Source organism: Carcharhinus amblyrhynchos, chromosome 1, assembly GCF_965287045.1.
Source record: "Carcharhinus amblyrhynchos chromosome 1, sCarAmb.v2.hapA, whole genome shotgun sequence".
Classification (NCBI taxonomy): Eukaryota; Metazoa; Chordata; class Chondrichthyes; order Carcharhiniformes; family Carcharhinidae; genus Carcharhinus; species Carcharhinus amblyrhynchos.
In genome coordinates this window covers 36358675-36385860 of record NC_137324.1, presented here as the reverse complement: position 1 = coordinate 36385860, position 27186 = coordinate 36358675, and the positions used below count along the sequence as shown (strand labels likewise).

Sequence of the window (27186 nt, the reverse complement as noted above, 5' to 3'; positions counted from 1 at the left end):
TTTAGAACATGAAATATGTTGGATTTAATCTATGGAAGGATCAGGTAACTGTCAAAAAAACCTGTCCTTATTTATTTCATATGGTCCTTTTATTGAGGTGTGGGCATTCCTCAAAAAGCAGCTTTTTATCTCACAGACCAGAATTGCTAAATTATCCACAAGACATGCACAAATTATTATTAATACTTTGCATTTAGTTGGCCTTGTTATGAAACTTGATTTGAAATTGACTGTGAATAAGAAATCAGGAAGGAGATGGAGCATGAACTTGGAAATTATTTCAGTATATTCTCCTGATAAATATAGTACCAAAATAATACATAATATGCGTTATCATGTGGAATAAAGAAAATATGGAATGCTTTACCATAAATCAATTGATGTTGAAGTACATCGTTTTAAACTTTTTAATAGCTGGACCCCATGTAAGGCATCATCATGCATGTCCTAGTTCACCTGACAGTGTTCATTAAGCTACATTGGCTTTTGGTTTAGCGGGGCTCCACTTTGGTAGGAATAATGGTAGGAAGGACTATTACTTACGTGGCGAAAAACTGCAGCAGGCGACGGTGCAGAGGGACCTCGGGGTCCTTGTGCATGAGTCGCAAAAACCCAGCTTGCAGGTGCAGCATGTGGTCAGGAAGGCGAATGGGATGCTGGCCTTCATAGTGAGGAGGATTGAATATAAAAGTAGGGAGGTCTTGCTGCAGCTGTATAGGGCATTGGTGAGGCCGCAGCTGGAGTACTGTGTGCAGTTTTGGGCGCCGCACCTACGCAAAGGTATTTTGGCCTTGGAGGGAGTGCAGAGGAGGTTTACTAGGCTGATACCGGAGTTGAGGGGGTTGAGCTATGAGGAGAGGCTGAATAAACTAGGCTTGTACTCGTTAGAGTTTAGAAGAATGAGGGGAGATCTCATTGAGACGTATAAGATGATGAATGGGATGGATAGGATAGAGGTGGAGAGACTCTTCCCGCTCAAAAAAGACAGTAGGACTAGGGGGCACAGCCTCAAGATAAAGGGGGGAGGGGCGGTTTAGAACGGAGTTGAGGAGGAACTTCTTCACTCAAAGGGTGGTGAATCTCTGGAATTTTCTGCCCGTTGAAGTGGTGGAGGCTGCCTCGCTAAATATTTTTAAGACGCGGGTTGATGGGTTTTTGATAAGAGAGGGGATTAAGGGTTATGGGGAGAGGGCGGGAAAGTGGAACTGAGCCACGACAGATCAGCCATGATCTTATTGAATGGTGGGGCAGGCTCGAAGGGCCAGATGGCCTACTCCTGCTCCTATTTCTTATGTTCTTTTAATTTCTCATCCTTGCATTCAATTTGCACTCTAGCCTTGCCTCTTAATCTCTCTTTTAACCTCCTCCACCGACAACCTTCTGAGATCACTGTTCTCATCCAACTCTTAACTTAAAAAAAACAAAGTGGCATTTAATGCCATCCTGACAGTGAGGCTGTGTGTGTGTGTGTGTGTGTGTGTGTGTGTGTGTGTGTGTGTGTGTGTGTGTGTGTGGGGGGGGGGGCGCTGGTGGGGGGAGGTGGGGGAGCATTTAATTGGACAGGAAGATGGGGACCCTGCCAAACTTGTGTCTTATTAGTGGTTAGGCTTTCAGCTGCCATCGTCCTCAGCTCTGGAATTCTTTCTCTCTGAATCTCTCTCTGCCTCTCTCGACCACTCTTTCCTACTTTAAGGCTCTCCTATTACACCCATTCCTTTGGCTAAGCTGTTAGCAGCCTACCTAATATTTCCTTATGTGGTGTGGTATCAGATTTCATTTCATAATTCTTCTGTGATGTCCTTGGGATGGTGAGCTGTTTAACAAGTTGTTTTATTGGAAAGTATTCGAGGAAGAAAATTATTCCAAGGTGCAACAGAGAATGGGATGAGAGTAAGTAGTTCCAAAGTAAAGTTAGCACATGAAAAATGAGTGCCCTCCTTTGTGCTGAAGTTTTAATGACACTTAGGCTTATATATTTATGTATTTGAGGTTCAATTCCTGACCACTGACATATTTATATTAACTAGGGGAACACTTAACCAAGATGGGTACATGGGATGTTTTTTGTGATGGGCATCTCGGCTTCTGGCTTGAGGATGGGTGGAAACCCCACATCACCTCCACTGGGGACAGCCTTCCAGAATTAAGTGCCCATCAGGCTCTTAACTGGTCAGCACCTGGCCTTGTCCATGGATTAAGGACTCAGAGTAAAAAGTCTGACGTGTTTACGCCAGTCCAACGCTGGCATACCCACATTAAGGACTCAGGACAGGAATTAAGTCCCCCGGCCCACAACATCTCCCAACCTGCACACCTCTAGTCCCCCCTACCTCCACTGGTTCTCAAGAGCTATAGCCAAACAAATGCCAGCATTGCCAATACTGAAGCAATGACAGCAGCTGACAATGCACCCAGCAGTGGCCCAAAGGTTCAGACCACAGGTGAGTGAGGGCAGAATAGGGGTCACTGCAGGGGGGTTGCAGCAGATGGACTGGAGGGAGCTTGAAGGCAAGGGTGGGGGTTTCTTTCTGCTGACTGTCAGTCACCATCAGTTAGTTATTTGGTGACCATTACTGAAAAGTGTGCATCAACATTAGAGGAGAACAAAACCAAGCTTGGTTGTGATGACTTAATTGGTTGAATAGTTTGCCAATAGCCTAGTCAATGTTGTCTTTTGAAGAGTGGTGACTTGGGAGAGCACCTGTGTAACTGCACCCCAGTATGAGTCAGTTTCACCAACAGAGAATCAGAAAGATGGTAACATTTCAGATGCTTGTTTGGAAGATGTGTCAGTGTTAATTATGTGCTTTTCCTTGTCTAAAGAGGTGCTTTGTTTCTTTTATCTCCAGTTGTGATTATGTGTGCAAGTAGTCACACCATACGGAAAATCATGCTTGCAGCACACCGGCAGGGAATGACCAATGGAGACTATGTATTCTTCAACATCGAACTCTTCAACAGCAGCCTATATGGTAATTACATATTTTTCTCCCAAGAATTCTGCTGTTTTATATGGTGTTAATGATGATTTCCATTAGTATTTCAACTCTGATTATTCTTGTTATTGTGATATAACGCAGAGTTCACACAGTTAAGCAACGCGTGTTTTTTTTAAAAATGCAGTGAACACTTTATTCCCTGTCTAACTTTCATCTCTACACTTCTGAAAACATTGACTGGTGCTTAGGTGTGAAGCTACTGTCTAGCACATTGGCCAGTTGGTCTTTCTTAATGCATGCGTCTGAATTTGATCTACATTTCCCTTGAACAATCACCCATTCAGTGGTGATAAATGGAGTAGAGTGGGCTCTTTGAGGTCACTGCAATAAAATCTGCATCTTAATTATACAAAAGAAAGCATTAGTCTCATTTTGTGCCCACTGAAAGCCTACTCCATCTCATGTAAATGGGGGTCAAGAGGATGTGGCCACATACTTCAGTGTAGTTCCATTAATCTTAGAACTCAGGCCACCACAAATAATTAACTCATATTAAGTGGCAGTGGAAGTTACCATAAATGTTGGCTGAGGCACAGATCACATTGAAGAGCTCATTTTGTGTGCTGTTGCTGGTGTTACTTTGGCTGCATTTCAATTTATTTAGTAACTTGGAGATTCAATGAGGAATTTTATTGCTTTTTCTTTATATCTCTGCTGACAGTTTTGATCTGAATTGGGGACATGGATCAGCTAAATCAGCTAGATTTGTCGATGATAGCAAGATATGTAGGAAAGTGAATTACTAAGGGGGAGTAAAGAGTCTGCAAAGGGATAGAGATAGGTTAAGTGAAAGGGCAAAATAAATCTGTAAAGTCTCACAACACCAGGTTAAAGTCCAACCAGTTTATTTGATAGTAATCTCACAAGCTTTCGGAAACGCTGTTCCTTTGTCAGGTGTGTGGAAGGTTCTGATCAGAGAAGGGCATATAAAGTCACACACAGTTACAGAATACTGATTAGAATGCAAGTCTTTACAGCTAACCTGCTATTCAAGTCTTAAAAATGCAGACGAGTGGAGATAGCATTAGCATAGGTGAAAGTGATGTGTATTGTCTCCAGACAGGACAGTAAGTGAGATTTTGCAAGCCCAGGCAAGTCATGGGGGTTACAGATAGTGCGACTGTGTTTACCCCAGCATCTCTACATCAAAAAAAATCTAACAGGGAGAAAATAATGTGAGAAAATGTGAGCTTGTCCACTTTTTCAGGAAGAACAGAAAAGCAGCATGTTATATAAATGAAGAGAGATTGCAGAGCTTGGGAGGATAGAGGGATCTGGATGTCTGGGGTACATTGAACGACAAGAAAAGTCAGAATGTAGGTACAGCAAATGATTAGGAAGGCAAATGGAATGTTGGGTGTTTATTGCCAGGGGAATGGACCATAAAGATAGGGACCAGGGGCTGAACCATAAAGATAGGGACCAGGGGCTGAATTTTACATGCCCCCTCTGGTCATGTTTTTGCAGGGAGGAGCGGCTAAAATAGGGTGGGTGCCAACCCCTGAGATCATCGCTATAAAAGGAGGATTGTGTAGGGCGGCAAATTCAGCAGTCTGTCAGCCATATTTAAACAAATAATCAAGGAGAAATCACGTTTGTTAATATGTTGGTCATGTGCTGCTCATTACAAAACATGTTTAGCGTTTGCAGTCAGGTACAAGTGGTCAGACTGCCTTTGTCAAAAGCTTTTTAAAAGGGTGGGAAGAAAGGTGTCCTTTGTATTTCAGATAAGTACTGAGATAGCACCTTCTCTTTCATCCTATCTGCCTGTTCTATAAGGCACATAAACTCATCTCGCAAGCAGTCCCAAGACTCTGGATTTCCTTGGTTCGAAAATCCACAGGCATTTTTTTGGGGCCTGTTTGCAGTCCTGCTAGCATCCACTGATGTGCTCTTCATGCTTTTGGACTGCTGGAGCAATGAACAATCCAATTTGCTGGCATCTCCTGAGGGTGTGATGTCCTCTCTTCTGAGGGGTGGAAGTCCCACTTACAGCCCATCTAGCTCAGCTGCAATGTGTGGTTGTATAATGGGCTAGAGTTCAGAGTAGAATTCAGTGTCCAAATTGACTTTGCTTCTGGGTGAAGGTGTTGCTGGGAGCCTCTTGATCTTATTTACGTATGTCAGAGGACCAGTGGCATTATATGAAAGTTTCCTGGATCTGCACTTCTACTTGCCTTATGAAGATAGGCTGAGGGAGTTAGGTCTCTTCTCCCTGGAGAGACAAAGGTTGAGAGGCAACCTGATAGAGGTTTACAAAATGTTGAGAGGAATAAATAGGGTGGATTCTCGGAGGCTATTTCCCAGGGCTGAAATGGTCACTACAAGAGGACACAGGTTTAAGGTGCTGGGGAGCAAGTACGGAGGAAATGTTAGGGGTAAGTTTTTCACTCAGAGGGTGGTGAGTGAGTGGAATCGGCTGCCATCAGTGATGGGAGAGGCGAACTCGCTGGGGTCTTTTAAAAGACTTCTGGATGAGTACATGGAATTTAGTGGGATTGAGAGATATAGATCGTTATGGATACGATCGGTGCAACTTGTGGGCCAAAGGGCCTGATTGTGCTGTAGTGTTCTATGTTCTACGTACTTTTGGAAAATTAGACTAAATCATGTGAGGCATAGCAACTGTCAGGAATGCATGACCATGATGGAAGTGAGGAGTTTTTAGTGTGGAGCATCTCAAATGTTTAAAAACCAATTTCTAATGCTGAAATATACCTTATTGAGCTTCTTGTGGGATGAGGAGATTTTTTTTGACTATATTCAACTGCACTTGCTTCTGCAAGTGTTAACTCATTGGCATTTTTATAGGCCCTTTAACTGCTTCTTAGAGCAATTATAACATTCACCTATGAGGACCTTTTGAAGCAATTGTGTGTAAGCAAGTAAGCAAACAAAAACAGCTAATCATATCTGAACTTGGGGAAACATGACTGCATTATTGTAAATGGTTAACCAACATTAAATCTTCTATTTTATTCTTAGGGAATGGCTCATGGAAGCAAGGAGATAAATTTGATCTTGAAGCCAAAGAAGCATACCAGTCACTTCAAACTGTGACTCTACTGAGGTCAGCGAAGCCAGAGTTTTACAAGTTCGCAGCTGACATGAGAAATAGATCACGTCATCATTATGATTTGACCCCTGAAGATGATAATGTAAGTCTGGTGTAGAATTTAAATAGAGCCACTTAATAATTGTCAATTCAGATCTGGTTACACTTAAATTTGGGAGGTAGTGATCAAGGGAAGGATTGGCTAAAGAGAATGATTTGATTTGATGTATTATTGCCACATGTACTGGTATACAGTAGAAGTATTGTTTCTTGCGCTATACAGACAAAACATACCATTCAAGAGTACATAGGGGAGAAAGAAAGGATAGAGTGCAGAATATAGTCTTACAGTCATCTGGGTCACTTCTGTGTCACAAGTCTTTGAAGTTCAAGAATCACCAAATCTGTAAGAGATTTAAATAGAACATGATTAGAGAGTTTAAAGGACTTAGAGTATAATTTTAAGAGCATGAGAATAAAAGAATTGGAAGATATGCCAGACACAGCTTTCAAGAAGTCGCCTCAATCCTACACCATTTTGAATTGAATACGACAGCAAAGTAGTCAAGTGAAAACCTACTTCCACTAGACAACTTTTGTTAATAAATTACTTTGTTACTCCAGCCATGACAATTTAAGACAGTTTACTTACCTCACAAATGATCAGTTCAGTAAAATAAAATGTGAAATAGAACATATGGGCGGCACGGTAGCACAGTGGTTAGCGCTGCTGCTTCACAGCTCCAGAGACTGGGTTAGATTCCTGGCTTGGGTCACCATCTACGTGGAGTTTGTTGCACATTCTCCTTGTGTTTGCGTGGGTTTCCTCCGGGTGCTCCAGTTTCCTCCCACAGTCCAAAGATGTGTGGGTTAGGTTGATTGGTCATGCTAAATTGCCCCTGAGAGGTGTAGGTTAGAGGGATTAGCAGGTAAATATGTAGGGATATGGGCAGTAGGGCCTGGGTGGGATTGTGGTCAGTGCAGACTCGATGGGCCAAATGGCCTCCTTCTGCACTGTAGAGTTTCTATGATTCTATATGGAAGCTGAGGGAACAAGATTGATTGATATTGTTAATTATGGTTGAAAAAAAATATAATTTCAAAGCTTTGAGTCTTACATCCGTCAGGACAGATAAACAACAATTTACACTGCATGAGAAAATAATGCTGATTGATTGGCAAATGGACTGTGGTTGGTAGAGGCATTGCCATGCAGAGTGTACCAGAAAGTACTTAACTGCCAAGCTTTAGTTTACATTCAAACCAAGCAAGTTGACCCTGATCAAGCATCGCCATGAGGAATGAACCAGGAAGGGCTGACGCCCAAGCTTCTGCTTATTTTAAAAAGCTGCAACGTGTGGACAAAATTCTGCTTGCATAGGACCTGTGTGTAAATATATGTAGCTTCTAGCATGTGTAAGTGAGCCACACTGCAAAAACTGGTTATTTAGTAAGTGTTGTCTAGTTGCAGAATAACATCTAATATTTTCTCTGTCTTTCAAACATGGGCTGGTCCAGTATGGTTCATACGTTGTCTGTTGTGAACAGCCAAAGGGATGTGTTGTTTATCACGATCCACGAAGTCATTGGGATGTAAGGCCAACAAACCTGGCATCACACCATATATCATGTGACATGTCCTAGTTGTAGCCAAAGCGCAGCATAAAGCAGCAATAGATATTGAAAAAGTAAGTTTGAAAGTGTAAGGTGAGGTGCTTTGTCTCAACTATTTGTACAATAGAATTTAAGATACTAAATCCATCTGAAGTAAATACCTGGCTCAGTAGTCTTCCCTGTTGTCTTGGTGGTACCACTTTGCATTTTCAGCCCCTTACTTAATCATCCAGACCATTAAGCTGCATGCTGAAGGGTTTTTAGGATAAATGCAACAGATGATAATTCTGGAAACTCAGTCGAGAAGGGTGGAAGGAGTCAAAGTGAGGCATTAACACTGTTTTCAATCAGTCTGGACATTTGAAGTACTGCTTTGAACTGCTTCTACTGGACTTCTTATTCTTCCTTAAGTTAGTAGAAGAAAACTGTACAGTACAATCTAACTAATGAGTTAACTTGTCTGGTTTATAATTTTCTTTCTACTCCACTGCTGTCCTGGATTAGATATCGGATTCCCCAGTCTTCCACAAAACACTACCAAAATTATATTACATATAATTATGCAGAATTGATAGCTCGCAAACAGACCATTTGGTCCAGCTGGTTTATATCAATATTCATTCTCAACACCAGCTTCCTTCTACCCTTCTTCATGGAATCCTGTCAACATAATCTTCTATTTAATATTTCCATGTAAATTTGTCTGGCTTTTCCAAAAGTGAAATAGAATTGCTACTGTCACCATGAGAGCCATGTTAGACCAATGTCATTCTCAGAGACAGTTTAAAAAATCCCAATGCTCTTCTTTAGAAATCTTAATATTTGTTTATGGGATCTGAGTGTTGCAGGCAAGACCAACATTTATTACCCATCCTGAGTGCCCTTGAGACGTGGTGGTAAACTGCTTCCTTGAACCGCTGCAGTCCACATGGTGTGGGTATACCCAGCGCTGTTAGGGAGGGAGTTCCATGTGCTTGACTCAGTGACAGTGAAGGAACAGCAATATAATTCCTTTGGAAGCAAACTTGTAGATGGTTGTGTTCCTATGTGTCAGCTGCCCTTGTTCTTCTACTTGATAGAGGTCATAGGTTTGGAAGGTATGATTGATGGAGACTTGTGGGTTTCTTGTAGGTGGTACACACTACTGCCACTGTGTGCCAGTGGTAAGGGAACTGGCATGCTGTTGCCTTTTAGATGTGTTGAAGCTTTGGGGAGTCAGGCAGTGAGTTACTCTTCACTGAATTCCCGGTCTCTGACCTGCTGTTCTATCCAGTTCAATTGGGGATTCAGTAATGTAAATACCATTGAATGTCATGAGGAGATGGGTACATTTGCTTTTCTTGGAGAGTATTATTGCCTGGCACTTGTGTGGAATGACTGTTACTTGCCATTTATCACTTCAAGCGTGAATATTGTCCAGGTCTTGCTGCATGTGGACACAAGCAGCTTCAGTGTCTGAGGAGTCATGAAAGGTGTTGAACATTGTGCAATCATCAATGAACATCCCAATTCAGACCTTATGATGGAGGGAAGATCAATAATGCAGTAGCCAAAGATGATTGGACCTATGACACTAGCCTGATGAACTTTTGCAGCGATGACCTGGGGCAGAGATGATTGTCCTCCCATAAATACAATCACCTCCCTTTGTGTTAGCATTACTCCAACCAGTGGAGACTTTCCCCTTGATTTCCATAAACTCAGATCTTTGAGGCCACACTCAGTCAAATGCCATCTGAATGTCAAGGCAATTACATACCTCGAGTTCAGCTCTTTTGTCCATGTATGAACTTATCAAGTGTCTCCTTGAATTGCTGCAGCCCATATTGCTGTTAAGGAGGGAGTTCCAGCAATTTTATCTGCGATAGTGAAGGAACAGAAATGACGCTTTCCATCACTTTGCTAATGATAGAAAATAGAATGTTGGGGTGGTAATTGGTCCGATTGCATTTGTTCTGCTTTAATGGAACAATTTTCCACGTTGTTGAGTAGATACCAGTGTTGTAGATGTACTGGAACAGCTTGGCTAAGGGGACGCTAATTCAGGAGCACAAGTCTTTAGTACTGTTGCTGGAATTTTGTCAGAGTTTGTAGTCTTTTAGAGTAACAAGTGCATTCAGCTATTATTTTTTATTCATTCGTGGAACATGGGCCTCGCTGGCTGACCAGCATTTATTGTCCATCCCTTGAGAAGGTTCTGTTGAGCTGCCTGCTTGAATTGCTGCAGTCCATGTTCTGTGTGTTGACCCACAGTGCTGTTAGGTAAGTAATTCCAGGATTTTGACGCAACGCCTGCGAAGGAATGGCGATATATTTCCAAGTTGGGATGGTGAGTGGCTTGGGGGGGAGCTTGGTGGTGTTCCCATTTATCTGCTGCCCTTGTCCTTCTAAATGGAAGTGGTCATGGGTTTGGAAGGTGCTGTCTGAGGATCTTTGGTGAACTGCTGCATCGCATCTTGTAGATAGCACTCACTGCTGTTACTGAGCATTGGTGATGGAAGGACTGCATGTTTGTAGATGTGGTGCCAATCAAGCGGGCTGCTTTGTCCTGGATGGTACCTAACTTCTTGAGTGTTGTTGGAGCTACACCCATCCAGGCAAATAGAGAATATTCCATCACACTCCTGATTTTTGCTTTGTAAATGGTAAATAGGCTTTGGTGAAACAGGAGGTGAGTTACTGGCTGCAGTATTCCTAGTCTCTGACCTGCTCTTGTAGCCACTGTGTTTATATGGTGAGTCTAGTTGAGTTTCTGGTCAATGGTAACCCCAAGGATGTTAACAGTGGGGGATTCAGTGATGGTTACACTATTGAATGTCAAGGGGCAGTGGTTAGAGTGACTCTTGTTGATGATGGTCATTGCCTGGCATTGTGTGGTGCGAATATTACTTGTCACTTGTCAGTCCACACCTGGATATTGTCCAGATCTTGTTGCATTTGCATTTGCATTTCTTGAATTGAATTGCCTAAAGTCTGAAACTGGTGATGCTGGGGACCTCAGGGTGAGGCCAAGATGGAGCATCCATTTAGAAGTGCCCATCGGAGGCACCTCCCCCACTCCTCCCTGGTCATACCCTCTGCTCCTGGCCGGGCACTGCTAAGACTACAGAACTGCTAGCCAACCTGATTGATGGGCAGCTCTCTAAGGCAGAACTTCTTCCTCAGATGCAGACAGAAGTCTGGCGCTGAACCAGTTAACCCTCACCGAGCATAAATTGGCTATGGTGGCTGTCTTGTGGGTGGGTGACCAATCTTTTAGTTGGGGAATGGGGAGAGTTGGGTGGGCGGGGAGGGGTGGAGTGGGCAGAGAACATATTGTATTATAAAATCATTACCTTACAATCTTATGATCTGCTATTAAACAAAGACTCCCAAACAAATGTATCACATGATACTACCTCGTAAGTACAGTGGTGGATTAAGCTGACCTAACAGTGAAGTTAACATTATGAAATACCAACAGTGCCAACGTCATTTAGCATCAATAGAGAAACTGGTTTTAAATAGGCTCAGCAGTGTCCATAGGACAAACGACACGAATGCGGCTCATTTGACCAAACTGAAAGCTTCAAAAGGCTCTACCACTCAATAAGATGAACAGAACAAAGTAGTCATTCACTTTGTGAATTGATCTAACATCCCAGTGCTGTGCCTCCACCCTTTGCCGTGGCCGCGAGGCTGAGCAGATAGTTGATTTGTAACTTTGTGATAATTCAAGAAATTCAGACCAAAGTAAATGCATGAAATAAAACAATATGCCAAGAATCAATTAAGGCCATTTGAACTGTGCATTCAGTTTAGGCTGTAGATTAATAAAAAGCGGTGCAGTTTAAGTGCTGCTTCCAGCCATTTCATTTCAATTAGATTTAAATACACTTAAAAGCAGATGGAGAGAGCTTGTGCCTGCCTGCAGCTCTGTAGCTGACGCATGATGATTACAATTGCATCAGAATTATTAAATATAACCTTAGCTTACCTAACATCCCACAGATGTCACGAAGCAGTTTTCTTCCTGATATACATGTAGGAGTTAAAATATCCAAAATGTTTTTCTTTCTGACCTGTGTTATTAAGAAATTAGGTGTTCCAGAAATCAATTTCAGTTTGATTCAGAGACCGTAGGGTGATTTTATTTTAACAGAAAAGGAACTAAGTAATATAATGCTTAATTTTCAAATTCAGGTCAAGCTCTGGGTTAATTTCCAGGTCTTGATCCTGCGATGCTATTTTGAAGTGTAAATGCGCTGTGATTGGGTCAGGGGCGACGTTGGTGCCCAGTGAGTAATGCTGAGTATTAGCAGGAGGCAGAAAGTGCCTGCGGAGCCCATTCCATTTACTCTGGGTTGTTCCTGGTCCCGAGCCGGCTGCAGTCCCAGCAGTGTCCACCGCTCCAGGTGGTGCTGCTGGGACTGAAAAGCTTCCGGCCATCTGATTGGCCAGCAGCGCCTTTAAGGCTGGATCCTGGATGAGGGCCCCTGGAAACCCCAGCCTGATAGGGATTTGGTCCCATCAGGGCATGCAGAATGACTGCGGTTGAGTTGCCACTGGCTTTTTGGCTGGTGGAAGGATCAGCTGCCACACCATTAAATTCAGTCAATTGTGGTTAACCAGTGCAGTGTGAGAAAACAACACATGTGAACTGCCTAACTGAACAGTAAGATACAAGTCAGAGGAAATTGCTATCAAATTGTATAATGGCCTCCCCAAGCCACACATTGAGCACCTCTGGTGACTGAAAAGCAAAGGGAACTCGTCTTCAACCTTCAGTTTTGTGCCTTGAAAATTAGTATCCTGAAGCTGAAAATTGTCTGTGTTGTGGGGGCAGAGAAGGGATGATGGAAGGGATGTACCTTGTCTTGTCCATCTAATGCCATATTCAAGCAACCCCAGAAATGGATGAGCGGCCATTTTGAGACAAGACAAGAGAAACATGGACTACTGACCAAGAGATATAAGAAATATATGATAATGAATTGTGCACGGAAGCTAAATGCAGATTGTTATTTACAAATTGAATTTTAAGAGTAAAGCAAAGGAGGCTGATGAAGCTGCTTTGAAGGGAACTCAATATGATAAATACTATGAAGACAGATCAACAGATATGCTCAAGGTTTGAAATAGATAAAGAGGAGGCTGCTGCAAGGAGCAGAATGTTGTGCAGGCATTGAGGGTCTTGCCATCTCATTGTTCCTTGGGAGCAAATCAGAGAGGGAGAGACTGGTGAGAGGTGAGCTGGTGAGTAAGCTACTGTGTTTCTTTTTTTTTGAAAACTAACATCTCTAGCTTTTTCTAAAATTTAAATCGGGTACAGGAAGTGGTCATAGGGAGGTCTAGGAAGTAGTTTTTTTTTCCCTCCCCCTGGACCCCCATAAATTGGAAAGGTGAAGTAACCCGATATTCTACACTTGTAGAGTATCCCGTCCTACCCCCTTCTCTAACCTAAAAAAAGAGTGACTTGGAGTGAGAGCAGGTAAGTTTAAATTTATGTTTATTTTTGTTTCTTGGTAAGGGAAGTAATAGGGATGGCAGTGCAGGCAGTGCGATGTTCCTCCTGTGGGATGTTTGAGGTGAAGAACACTGGTAATGTCCCAGCTGATTACACCTGCAGGAGGCGCATCCATTTGCAGCTCCTTGAGGACCGTGTTTGGGACCTGGAGCTGGAACTGGAGGAACTAAGAATTATTCGGGAAGCAGAGGCAGCTATCGACAAAAGTTACAGGGAGATAGTTACTCCTAAAAGTGATGCATGGGTGACTGCTGGAAGGGGTAAGAAGCAGTCAGAGCAGCGATCCCCTGAGGCTGTTCCTCTCCAAAATAAATACTCTGTTTTGGAAGTTGTTGGGGAGGAAGACTCAACGGGGGTAAGCCATGGGGTACAGGTCTCAGGGGTAGAGCCTGTCCCTGATGCTCAGGTGGGAAGGGGGAAGAAAAGAACAGGATTAGTGATTGGGGATTCCATAGTTAAGGGGTTAGATAGGAGAGTTTGTGGGAAAGAGAGAGACTCGTGGTTGGTATGTTGCCTCCCAGGTGCCAGGGTCCATGATATCTCTGAGCGAGTGTTTGAGATCCTTAAGGGGGAGGGGAACCAGCCCCAAGTTGTGGTTCATGTAGGCACCCATGACATAGGTAGGAAAAGGGATGGGGATATAAAACAGAAATTCAGAGAGTTAGGGTGGAAGCTTAGGGCTAAAACAAGCAAAGTGGTTATCTCTGGTTTGCTACCTGTGTCGCGGGATAGCATGGAGAAGAATAGAGAGAGAGAACATTTGAACTCGTGGCTAAAGGGATGGTGCAGGAGGGAAGGGTTCAGGTACTTGGACAATTGGGGCTCATTCTGGGGTAGGTGGGACCTCTACAAGAGGGATGGTCTGCACCTGAACCAGAGGGGAACTAATATCTTGGGGGGAAAATTTGCCAATGCTATTCAGGGGGGTTCAAACTGATTCTGAGGGGGGATGGGAATCTAAACTGTAGCTCCAATGTACAGGAGGATGAGAACAGGGAGGTCATGGATAAGGTATCTAGGTCACAGCAGAGTATTGGCAGGCGGAAGGGTGGTTTGAAGTGTGTATACTTTAATGCGAGGTGCATACGCAATAAGGTGGACGAACTTGCAGCCTGGATTGGTGCCTGGGACTTTGATATTGTGGCCATTACAGAGACATAGATAGAGCAGGGACAGGAATGGTTGTTGCAGGTTCCGGGGTTCAGGTGTTTCAGTCAGAGCAGAGAAGGTGGTAGAAGAGGGGGAGGCGTGGCATTGTTAGTCAAGGACAGTATTACAGTGGCAGAAAGGACGTTTGATGTGGACCTGTCTATTGAGGTAGTATGGGCTGAGATTAGAAACAGGAAAGGAGAGATCACACTGTTGGGAGTTTTTTATAGGCCTCCAAAAAGTTCCAGGGATGTAGAGGAAAGGATTGCAAAGATGATCCTGGATAGGTGCGAAAGTAACAGGGTAGTTGTTATGGGGGACTTTAACTTTGCAAATATTGATTGGAAAAGCTATAGTTCAAGCACATTAGAGGGGTCAGTTTTTGTCCAATGTGTGCAGGAAGGTTTCATGATACAGTATGTAGATAGGCCAACAAGAGGTGAGGCTACATTGGATTTGGTACTGGGTAATGAACGAGACCAGGTGTTAGACTTGAAGGTAGGTGAGCACTTTGGTCACGTTTACCTTAGTGATGGAAAGGTATAGGCATATACCGGAGGGCAGAAGTTATAGCTGGGGGAAAGGTAATTATGAGGCTATTAGGCAAGATTTAGGATATATAGGGTGGAGTAGGAAATTGCAGGGGCTGGGAACATCTGAAATGTGGAGCTTGTTCAAGGAGCAGCTACTGCGAGTCCTTGCTAAATATGTACCTGTCAGTCAGGGAGGAAGTGGTAGAGTGAGGGAACCGTGGTGTACTAAGGAAGTTGTATCTCTGGTGAAGAGGAAGAAGGAGGCTTATGTAAAGATGAGACGTGAAGGCTCAGTTAGGGCACTGGAGAGTTATGAAATAGCCAGGAAGGAGTTAAAGAGAGAGTTAAGAGCCAGAAGAGGACACGAGATGACTTTGGCGGATAGGATCAAGGAAATTCCTAAAGCTTTCTGTAGGTATGTTAAGAATAAAAGATTGGTTAGGGCAGGATTAGGGCCAGTCAGAGACAGCAGTGGGAAGTTGTGCGTGGAACCTGAAGAAATAGGAGAGGCAATGAATGAGTATTTTTCAACAGTATTCACGCAGGAGAAAGTCAGTGTAGTAGATGAGAATACTGCGATACCAGGTAGTAGACTAGATGAGATTGAGGTACATAAGGAGGAGGTGTTGGTAATTCTTGAGAGTGTAAAAATAGATAAGTCCCCTGGGCTGGATGGGATTTACCCTAGGATTCTCTGGGAGGCTAGGGAGGAGATTGCAGAGCCTTTGGCTTTGATCTTCATGTCGTCATTGGCTTCAGGTATAGTGCCGGAAGACTGGAGGATAGCAAATGTTGTCCCCTTGATCAAGAAGGGGAGTAGAGACCATCCTGGGAATTATAGACCAGTGAGCCTTACTTCTGTTGTGGGCAAAGTTTTGGAAAGAATTATAAGGGATAGGATTTATAATCATCTAGAGGGAAATATATTGATTAGAGATAGTCAGCACGGTTTTGTGAAGGGTAGGTCGTGCCTCACAAACCTTATCGAGTTGTTTGAAAAGGTGACCAAAGAGGTGGATAAGGGTAAGGCAGTTGACGTGGTGTATATGGATTTTAGCAAAGCGTTTGATAAGGTTCCCCATGGTAGGCTATTGCAGAAAATGCAGGTGCATGGGATTGAGGGTGATTTAGCAGTTTGGATCAGGAATTGGCTAGCTGATAGAAGACAGAGGGTGGTGGTTGATGGAAAATATTCAACCTGGAGTGCAGTTTCAAGTGGTGTACCTCAAGGATCTGTTTTGGGGCCACTGCTGTTTGTCATTTTTATAAATGACCTAGATGAGGGTGTAGAAGGATGGATTAGTAAATTTGCTGACGACACCAAGGTCGGAGGAGTTGTAGACAGTGAGGATGGATGTTACAGTTTGCAGAGGGACATAGGTAAGCTGCAGAGCTGGGCCGAGAGGGGGCAGATGGAGTTTAATATGGAAAAGTATGAGGTGATTCACTTTGGTAAGAATAACAGGAGTACAGAATATAGGGCTAATGGAAGGACTCTGAGTAGTGTTGACGAGCAGAGAGATCTCAGGGTACCTGTGCGTAGCTCCCTGAAAGTTGGCACCCAGGTTGATAAGGTTGTTAAGAAGGCATACGGTGTGTTGGCTTTTATTGGTAGAGGGATTGAATTTCAGAGCCGTGAGGTTATGTTACAACTGTACAAAACTCTGGTGCAGCCGCACTTGGAGTATTGTGTACAGTTCTGGTCGCTGCATTATAAGAAAGATGTGGAGGCATTGGAAAGGGTGCAGGGCAGGTTTACCAGGATGTTGCCTGGTATGGTGGGAAGGTCTTATGAGGAAAGGCTGAGGGACTTGAGGTTATTTTCATTGGAGAGAAGAAGGTTACGAGGTGACCTGATTGAGGCATACAAGATGATCAATGGATTGGATAGGGTGGACAGTGAGAGCCTTTTACCTCTGATGGAGATGGCTAACACAAGGGGACATAGCTTTAAATTAAGGGGTGGAAATTATAGGACAGATGTCAGAGGTAGGTTCTTTACTCAGAGGGTAGTAAGGTCGTGGAATGCCCTGCCTGCAGCAGTTGCAAACTTGCCAATTTTAAGGGCGTTCAAATGGTCTGTGGATAGGCATATGGATAGCATTGGAATAGTTTAGGTTAGAGGGTCATTAGATTGGCTCCACTGGTCGGCGCAACATCGAGGGCCGAAGGGCCTGTACTGTGCTGTAATGTTCTATGTTCTATCTACTGGAAAGCCAGCGAGAGATCCACATTGCTTCATAAGCCAGTCCGGCTTGGCGGCAAGGTCGCCAATGGGCCTTCCCCTAAAATCAAGACTCTGGGGGATTGGAGGGTAGGTGGATGTGCAGAAGACTCATATGCACTGAGAGGTTCTTGGTATTCAGTATCATGCTGAGGTTGCAGGCTGCAGGAAATAAACTTATCAAGTCCCAGGGTCGAGAACCAGGTTGGTAATGGGGTGCAGGTTTCTGCAGTATGGGACATAGGGAGACACATGGAAGGGAGCCACCTGCTGGGGTAAGGGAGTTTCTCGCAGCAGCACCCATGAGTGCTTTTGATTGAGGGACTTCCTGGCCTCGAAGTGAGAAGCTGTTCGCACGGTTTGAGCTGTTGTGCATACTGCATGTCGACAGGCCCACCTGTAGCTGGGTTCATACCAGTGGCAACAGGATGAGGCCTTTAAACGGTCCTTAATTGGCTACTTAATGGGACTCAACTGGTGGTGGAGTGGCAAGGTGGGAACCATGGGCCATCCCATCCAGCAGAGTTGAAGTACACCACCATCCAGCCTGATTACATGCCCTTTCCACCTCCAAGCTCGCTAGCAGAGAGAGCAGGAGATTGTAGCTGGGTTTTCACCCTCTCCCTCAGACTTGACTTTGTCATCATGGTCCAGGAATTAGTGCTAGCACAGCCACTTGGCAGTTCCGGAATCAGCCAGTGCAGGGATGGAAGGGAGAAAAATAGTCACCAAAGCCCACCCAATCACATTTGCGTAGGCGAGGTAGGGAAAGATGCAACTAATGATAACCTGACAGAAATAAAATCATGGGAAACTCAGGCTGGGGTAGTGAGCTGCAGTCACCTTTTTTTTGCCCAATTTTACTACTTTTCCCTTCAAATGCTTCATCACTTCTGTGAGCTACAGGAGCATCCAGCACCAAAACAGCTATATCCAGCTTGTTTTCACCAGAGAAACAGAGAGAAGTGGAAAACTAATTGCTCAATTGAGTCACTTGTGATAATAATGCCTCGGATTCTACTGCAGTCGCTACTGCTGAGTGAAAAAATAATTGCCAGCCAAAGCAAAAGGCTAGAAGCAAGTACCAATAATCTATTAATAATTTACAGTTTGAAATTTGCACTAGGCTATAGGTCTAACACACAAACCAGTGCCTGGGTTTTAACTAGTGTTGTTGCCATGGTAAGCTATGCAACACTTCATACAATTCATATGCAGAAAAGAGCACAGTCACATGATGGAATGATATTATAGCATCAACTGTGTTTCACATTACACGTTTACATGTGTATTTACATGCATATCTGATACATACAGATATACACACATATACATGTATGTCTGAGAAGCACAACTATGGAATCCAGAGAATGAGGATGAATCTGTACTGTTTAAACACTTAACTAGGTGAGTCGGTGATCTTAGTCATGCTGAAATTGTTGAGACTCAAGAGAAGGTCAGTTGCTTTCTGACAGGAAGGGAGGAAATGTCGGAGGGCCAATCAATCTTACGCCATTCTGGCATGTATCCAGTTGCCATGACAGAGGCTGGAATATTGATCTGCAGTTCATCCGCTTTGACACAGAAGGTACATATTGGAAAAAAATGTGGGAGAAAACATATATTAGAAAAATAAAAAGGTTAACAAAAGAAACATTTCCTATTGCACTGAAAGTAAGGTGTAGTTTTGTGTAATTCCATAACTGGTACAGATGCCTGTCCACTGGATATTAGAAATTGCAATGTGCATCCCCAACAATTCTGCATCCATTCATCTTATTGCTTGATTGTCTCATTCATTGTGGTAATACCTACCCATTCCACAATGGAGGATAGTTAAATCAGCCCATGAAGGGATCAGCTGAGGCAAGATGCTGTCTTCATCGGGATCTTCCCAACATCAGAATAGCCACTGCTGATGCTGGAAGTGGCTCCCTGGCAGTAAGCCAGGGGACCATTTTCACCTTCTGTCAAATTCCCCACCATAAAGGCTCTGTTATGAGAAGGCCACAACCGCGTATACAAGGAATTGAGTGAAGAGATATCCCCTTTACAATGATACCTGACAGCTGTGGCCATTCTTTATTTGTAAATGATCACAAGGCTTCATAGAGTACTTCCTGTTTGAGGCACCCTCATGGTCTCCTACCTGCCTCAGCAGTGTCTACTTTTTTCAGTTGAGCTGCGAGCAATCCACAGCTTCAGGCTCTTCAGTTGGACCTCCTGCCTCAGGAAAACATGTGCTATTCTTGATTGGATGGCGAATGCGAAGATGGCCTTTATATGGCTACCTCCTGTGAGATTGGGATGCCATATGGCTAGCTAAAACAAGAGAAGTCCCAACAGCAGAAAGATTTCAAAGTCATAAGTTTCAGCCCTTGGATGAAGGTCAGTTACAATAACTTGTTCAGTTTCTAAGCATAGAGAAAACCCTGAAGAAGCAAAGCAGAAGCAACACGAAGGTCGGTGGTGTTGTGGATGGTCTGGAAGGATGTCAAAAGTTGCAGCAGGACGTAAATAGGATGCAGGACTGGGCGGAGAAGTGGCAGATGGACTTCAACGCGGATAAATGTGTAGTCGTCCATTTTGGCAGGACCAATGGGATGAACGAGTACACTATCAAGGGCAGGAGTCTTAGTAGTGTTGAAGAGCAGAAGGATCTTGGGGTCCGGGTCCACAGGACTCTTAAATCGGCCTCGCAGGTGGAGGATGTGGTCAAGAAGGCGTATGGTGTACTGGCCTTCATTAATCGAGGGATTGAGTTTAGGAATCGGGAGGTAATGCTGCAACTTTATAAGACCCTTGTCAGGCCTCATTTGGAGTACTGTGCGCAGTTCTGGTCGCCTCACTATAGGAAGGACGTAGAAGCTATTGAAAGGGTACAGAGGAGATTTACAAGGATGTTGCCTGGACTGAGAGGCATGCCTTATGAAGTTAGGTTGAGGGAGCTGGGACTCTTTTCCCTGGAGAGACGAAGGTTGAGAGGCGACCTGATAGAAGTTTATAAAATGTTGAGAGGAATAGATAGGGTGGATTCTCAGAGGCTATTTCCCCGGGTTGAAATGGTCGCTACGAGAGGACGCAGATTGAAGGTGCGGGGAGGCAAGTACAGAAGTGATGTTAGGGGTGAGTTTTTCACTCAGAGGGTGGTGAGTGAATGGAATCGGCTGCCGTCAGTGGTGGTGGAGGCGAACTCGCTAGGGTCTTTTAAAAGACTTCTGGATGAGTATATGGAATTTAATGGGATTGGGGGTTATAGATAGGTCTGTAGATTGGTAGGTGTTGATGTGATCGGCGCAACTCATGGGCCAAAGGGCCTGTTTGTGCTGTAGTGTTCTATGTTAGAACATAAGAAATAGGAGCAGGAGTAGGCCATCTAGCCCTTCGAGCCTGCCCCGCCATTCAATAAGATCATGGCTGATCTGTTGTGGCTCAGTTCCACTTTCCCGCCCTCTCCCCATAACCCTTAATCCCCTCTCTTATCAAGAACCCATCAACCCGCTTCTTAAAAATATTTAGCGAGGCAGCCTCCACCACTTCAACGGGCAGAGAATTCCAGAGATTCACCACCCTTTGAGTGAAGAAGTTCCTCCTCAACTCCGTTCTAAACCGCCTCCCCTTTATCTTGAGGCTGTGCCCCCTAGTCCTACTGTCTTTTTTGAGCGGGAAGAGTCTCTCCACCTCTATCCTATCCATCCCATTCATCATCTTATACGTCTCAATGAGATCTCCCCTCATTCTTCTAAACTCTAACGAGTACAAGCCTAGTTTATTCAGCCTCTCCTCATAGCTCAATCCCCTCAACTCCGGTATCAGCCTAGTAAACCTCCTCTGCACTCCCTCCAGGGCCAAAATATCCTTGCGCAGGTGCGGCGCCCAAAACTGCACACACTACTCCAGCTGCGGCCTCACCAATGCCCTATACAGCTGCAGCAAGACCTCCCTACTTTTATATTCAATCCCCCTCGCTATGAAGGCCAGCATCCCATTTGCCTAACATGCAAAGCAAACTAGAAGCAGCTGTTAGAAGCAAGGGTGAATAGTGTCGAATTTTTAAAAAGTTAACAGGTGATTGCCATCTTGTGATGTCATGTAAGACATACCATCAGTCAGCACTAGAATTTCTTTGAATCTGTGGTAAACGTTATATCATGCTGATTTTTTCAATGCCATTGATGATAAATGGGAACTTTAGGTGTGCGAATAAATTACAACTTCATTTGTAACTAATTTGTTCCAAATAATGCAGAAACATTTTGAATTATAAATGCCTGACTTGTTCTTTAGTCTGCTTAGCCAAGCACCGACTACTGATAGACAGACCTTTGTGTCTCCTGCCATCCTAGGAATAGGAAGAAATGCTTGAGTATGACACTGGATAATTTGTCACAATGAATGGCTCTATTCAGTAGTCAGAGTACTCTTGAAGGAACAGCGTAATAAATAAAATGAACTAAGTACAGTCCTGCCTGAAATGGTAAACTTCTGAGAACATGTTCTCTGCTTATTAATCTCATCCTTTCAACCATAACTTAACAAGAACGCTAAGTTAAGCAATCCCATTCATCCCAATTTAGCTCCTATTTCTTGATGATTTAAGTTAATGTATTCTTGGCTGAATAGTATAAAGGTGCAAAAGTGTCTTGCCTGTTGCAACGTACTTGTGTTCAAAAAATATTTATTGCAGAACTTTAATTTCTTTTCATCCATGTGTGACAAACTTGCAGCAGACTCCTGTCAACAGTAAGAAAGAACAGTAACTTCTGTTTGTCATCTTCATGTTGCCGCTTCACTGACACCCCTTCACTTAGATGAAGGGTCTGAATGTACGGTCACTAAATTTGCTGATGATATCAAGATGTAGAAAAGTAAATTGTGAAGAGGGCATACACAGTCTGCAAAGGGCCATAGATAAGGGAAGTGATTGGGCAAAAATTTGACAGATGGAATGTAGTGTGGGAAAATGTGCACTTATTCACTTTAGCAAGGGAATAAAAGAGCAGTATATTATTTAAATAGAGAGAGATTACAAAATTCTGAAGTAAAAATGAATCGAAGAGTGTCCTGGTACATGATCCACAAATGTGTGTAGGTACAGCAAGCAATTTAGAAGACTAATGGAATGTTGTCATTTATTTCAAGGGGAAGGAAATATAAAAGTGGGGATGTTTTGCTGCAGTCGTACAGAGCTCTGGTGAGACCACATCTGGAGTACTATGTACAGTTTGGTCTCCCCTACTTTAGAAAGCATATGCTTGCATTGGAATCAATTGAGAGATGGTTGACTCAACTGATTCTTGGGATGAAGGGATTATCTTATGAGGAAACGTCAGACAGGTTGAGCCTGTATCAATTAGAATTTAGAAGAATGAGAGGTGACCTTATTGAAACATAAGATTCTGAGGGGACTTGATAGAGTGGAAGCTGAGAGGATGTTTCCCCCTGTGGGAGATGTTGTCTATTTGCTCTTGTGAGAATAAAAGAAAGTGGAATCACACTCAAGGGTTGGTTGCAGTCAACAAGGCAGGCTTATTGAGATGTTATTCACTGTACAAAGGCTTGAACCAGATTGACTAAAACCCTGTGAAAAGCTGATGATCTCATGAACTAAACACGTGACTTGACTCTTAAAGTGGCAGCACAATATTTACTCAAATGTGTAACAACTCTCCCCCTTTACTTCTAAGGTCCCATAGCAGCAAATAGCCATGTACTTTGACATAGTTATGAAAACATATATACAAGGACAGGCAACTAATCATTAAACACGAATAAAACAGTTAATGGGAAAGACACATTGGAGGGCATCTAGTCTGCACTGGTTGTCTGTGAGTTGCAGGGATTTGGTTGTTCTTGACCTTTAGAGATAGCCTCAGGATCTTCTGAGGATTTCTGTACCATGGAAGTGCAGTTACATTTGTAGAAAAAGGACTATGAACAGTAAAAGTTTCTTTGGCAATCTTTGTCTCTGCTGATTGACCCAAAGTCACAGTCACAGTGTCTGGGAGAATGGATGATGATTCATTCTGAGATAGTTCTGGCATAAACATTGGTGAATGCAGCTAACAACTAATCTATGTGTCATTTCCATACTATTTCATCTTCAGTTTAGGAGATAGGCCAGTTTGTGTTAATATAGTTGCAGGAATCCACTTCTCACTGGTGGAGGAAATCTGAAGTTAAAATATACCACTACTACTGACTTAGTGCTTCTTTGTCTGACTTGTATGCTTTAAATGTACTGTGGTGTCCATTGCTATGCTTGTTTGGTACTTGCAATCATATAAACAGGATTGCTAAATTTGAGACAAATTTTCCATAGTAATTAATTAACTCTAGGAATGCTCTTCACTGTGTTATGGTCATTGGTCGTGGAGACTCCATGATAGCCTCCATCTTCTTAGCTGCCTTGTGTAAACCTTGCTTTCAATCACATGACCTAAATATTGTATTTATGCTTGAAAAAAAATCACAATTATCTTGCCTGACACAAAGACCATGGGCCAAATTCTCTGACCTGACTCGGAATCCGGATTAGCCTGTCCTGCTGCATAGAAACATAGAACAGTACAGCACAGCCCTTGATGTTGTGCCGAGCTATGTCCAAACCCAAGATCAAGCTATCCCACTCCCTATCATTCTGGTGTGCTTCATGTGCCTATCCAATAACTGCTTGAAAGTTCCTAACGTGTCCGACTCCACTATCACAGCAGGCAGTATATTCCATACCCCAACCACTCTCTGAGTAAAGAATCTACCTCGGACATCCTCCTATATCTCCCACCATGAACCTTATAGTTATGCCCCTGAGTAACAGTCACATCCACCTGAGGAAATAGTCTGTGCACATCCACTCTATCTATCCCTCTCATCACCTTATAAACCTCTATTAAGTCACCTCTCATCCTCCTCCGCTCCAAAGAGAAAAGCCCCAGCTCCCTCAACCTTTCCTCATAAGACCTACCCTCCAAACTAGGCAGCATTCTGGTAAATCTCCTCTGCACTCTCTCCAATGCTTCCACATCCTTCTTAAGTGAGGTGACCAGAACTGCTCACAATATTCCAAATGTGGTCTTACCAAGGTTCAGTATAGTTGCAGCATAACCCCATGGCTCTTAAACTCAAACTCCCTGTTAATAAACGCTAACACACTATAAGCCTTCTTCATGACTCTATCCATTTGAGTGGTAACCTTCAGAGATCTGTGGATATGAACCTCAAGATCTTTCTGCTCCTCCACATTCCTCAGAACCCTGCGTTGACCCTGTAATCCGCATTCAAGTCTGTCCTACCAAAATGAATCACTTTGCACTTATCAGTATTAAACTGCACCTGCCACTTTTCAGCCCAGCTCTACGTCCTATCAATGTCTCTTTGCAGCCTACAAGAGCCTTCCATCTCATCCACCAATCCACCTATCATGGTGTCATCAGCAAATTTACTAACCCACCCTTCAGCCCCCTCTTCCAAATCACTAATAAAAATCACAAATAGCAGAGGACCCAGCACTGATCCCTGTGGTACATCTCTCGTAACTGGCCTCCAGCCTGAAAATTTTCCCTCCACCACCACCCTTAAAGATTTGGCTGAGCGGCAAATGCACCATCCTTGCTGGCAGCAGCAGCAAGACGGGAATGGCCAGAGAATCCCAGCTATGTGTCTGAAGGCATTTCACTGTGGCTTCTAGGTTATATAAGTGTTCTTGTTTGTTTGTGCCAGGGATATATATGAAGTCAAAGTAACGTTGTATCCCTGTAGGCCACTTAAAATCTGGTCCATGGAACATTAAAATAAAGTGGTTGCTGATGTTGTACCGAAAGATAATCTCAAATAGTGGGATAGGCCTTTATGTGTTATAATGGTGAACAGATGTCAGTTGTGACCTTCATTTTCAGGTAAGCCTGTGATAGGTCAATATTTGCCGGGTCTTTATCCTCCTGCTAGATTGGCAAACTTATCCTCAATCAATAGGAGAAGGTATTGATCCTCACACAAAATGCATACAGTTCTTTCCTGCTTCATTATAGACATAATAGAAACATAAAAATAGAAGTAGGAGTAGACCATTCAGCCCTTTGAGCCTGCATGATCATGGATGATCATAATGCTCGCTAGCTGATTGGTAAATCGTGGGTAAGGTTGGGCGAGTATTTATGACTTTCATTTCCATGATGTGGAGATGCCAGTGTTGGACTGGGGATAGGCAGAGTAAGAAGTCTCACAACCAGGTTAAAGCCCAAAAGGCTTGTTTGGAATCATGAGCTTTCGGAGCACTGCTCCTTCACCAGCGCTGCGAAAGCTCATGATTCCAAATAAACCTGTTGGACTTTAACCTGGTGTTGTGAGAATTCTTATTGTATTTTCATTGCTTTTTGCTTGTAATGTCTTCTTTGTGGTTTATATTCTGCAGTATGGAGGACCAGGGAAGAAAGGCCCTAGAGAAACTGATATTCATTGATATTAAGCATTGGCTAACTTGTTTAATTTGAAAAAGTAAGTCATAGCAGGAGAGCTTAAAGCTGTGGTGTACTTGTCATGTTCCATGTGAAAAACCGGGAATATTTCCTATCCCTGGGGCCAGCATGTGTGCAGGAAGTGTCAAAAACTGCAGCTCCTGCAAGCCAGGGCTTTGGAGCTGGAGCAACGCCTGGGGACACTGTGGAGCAGTGCAAGGCAGAGAGTATCATGGATAGCATGGATAGAGAGGTGATTATGCTGCAGGCTCAAACTCCACAGACAGGAAGGCAACAGGTAACCATCAGGTAGATCAAGAGGACGAGGTGAGCAGTGCAAGAATCTCCTGTGGTCATTCCCTTGCAAAATAGATATATAACTTTGCATTCTGTTGAGGTGAATAGCCTTTCAGGAAAAAGCAGCAACAGCTCAATTCATTGCACCATGGTTGGCTGTGTTGCACAGGCAAGGAATAAAGGTGGATCAGGCTTCCTGCTGGATAATGTTGGGAAATCCATTTACGTGCATCAGAATCTCATGCCTGCTTATTTAAAGGCCACCTTGACCAGAATTAAGTTCATCCTCCAAACTAAGTTCCTGCCAGTGAGAATTGAGAAAGTATATTTCTATGACAGTGTATCAGTAGTGTGCACTGGGCAAATTCACCTCTTCCATTACTCTGAGGTCTGTAGATGTTGTTTTCTGCTTCTTGGGAAATTGCATAAATTCATTCTAGTGCTGTTAGCAAACACCATGTGAAGGCTGGACAAGGGTAGTAGGTTAAGTCTGGAAAGTGGGAGAGCACAGGATAGAAATAGGACTGATAGCGGACTGATAGCTGGATAGGGGAGCAGACTTATGCGGACGTGAAGAGAGAGAGCCCAGAAGTCGGGGAGGAGGGAGGGAGAATGTCTGGGATGCGTGTGGTCAGTGATGTTGACGGGGGGAGAGCCCAGGGTACTGGTGGTAGGAGTGAGCAGTCAGTCAGAGGGGGCAGTGGGATGCGATAAAGTGGCAGCTTCAGAGTGAGAATATGGTAGGTGAAAATCTCACTGGGGGCTTACAGAGGGGGATAAGATAGGTGGTTTGGCTATCAGGAGTGTTCAGGGTGGGAATGGAGATAGTAGCAGGTGTCAGATGGGGAGGGAAGGCTTGTGAAGGTGGATCATGATAAGGTCCAGGTTAATTGAGGGGGAAGGGGGATTAAAGGTGACAGAGGGGAAAGGAATGGTGACATTGCGTAATGTATGGTGATGGAGGGAAGTTGGTGGTTGACAGGGGAAGGTAGAAGCTGATACAATGAGTTTGTGGGTGACCCGCACCATTTTTCCAAACTGACTTGAACCACACAGTTAGTCACTGAGATCTCTAACTGGGTGGAGGGCCTTTTTGGTTGGGTGGGGTTCAAGGTCAGCACAGGTAGCTGAATAAAGGGGCATCCTAATAATTATGAGAAAACCCATTGCCAAAGATGCTCATAAGTGTTCTGTCTAAGGTGAAGCCCACAAAGCAGCTGGTTTGTTCCCGATTCATGGGTCTCATCACATCAAGATCCCAGCAATCTGTGAAAAAGCCATTCGTTCTCTGCCATTTGACATCATCTTCAGTCAGAGGTAGGGATGAAGGAAGGAAGGGAGGTGGATGCCTCCAAG

The 27186-nt window shown here is 43.7% G+C and overlaps 1 protein-coding gene across 2 annotated transcripts in view; it reads left to right on the top strand.

Moving 5' to 3' along the window:
- The window catches only part of npr3 (natriuretic peptide receptor 3), an 83478-nt gene that overhangs the window by 19959 nt on the left and 36333 nt on the right, over window positions 1-27186 (top strand). For both annotated transcript variants that reach the window (XM_080208846.1, XM_080208808.1), the window contains exons 2-3: window positions 2850-2972; window positions 5985-6157. In XM_080208846.1, the coding sequence (XP_080064972.1) occupies window positions 2850-2972; window positions 5985-6157 (296 nt within the window). The remainder of the gene's footprint in view (window positions 1-2849; window positions 2973-5984; window positions 6158-27186) is intronic.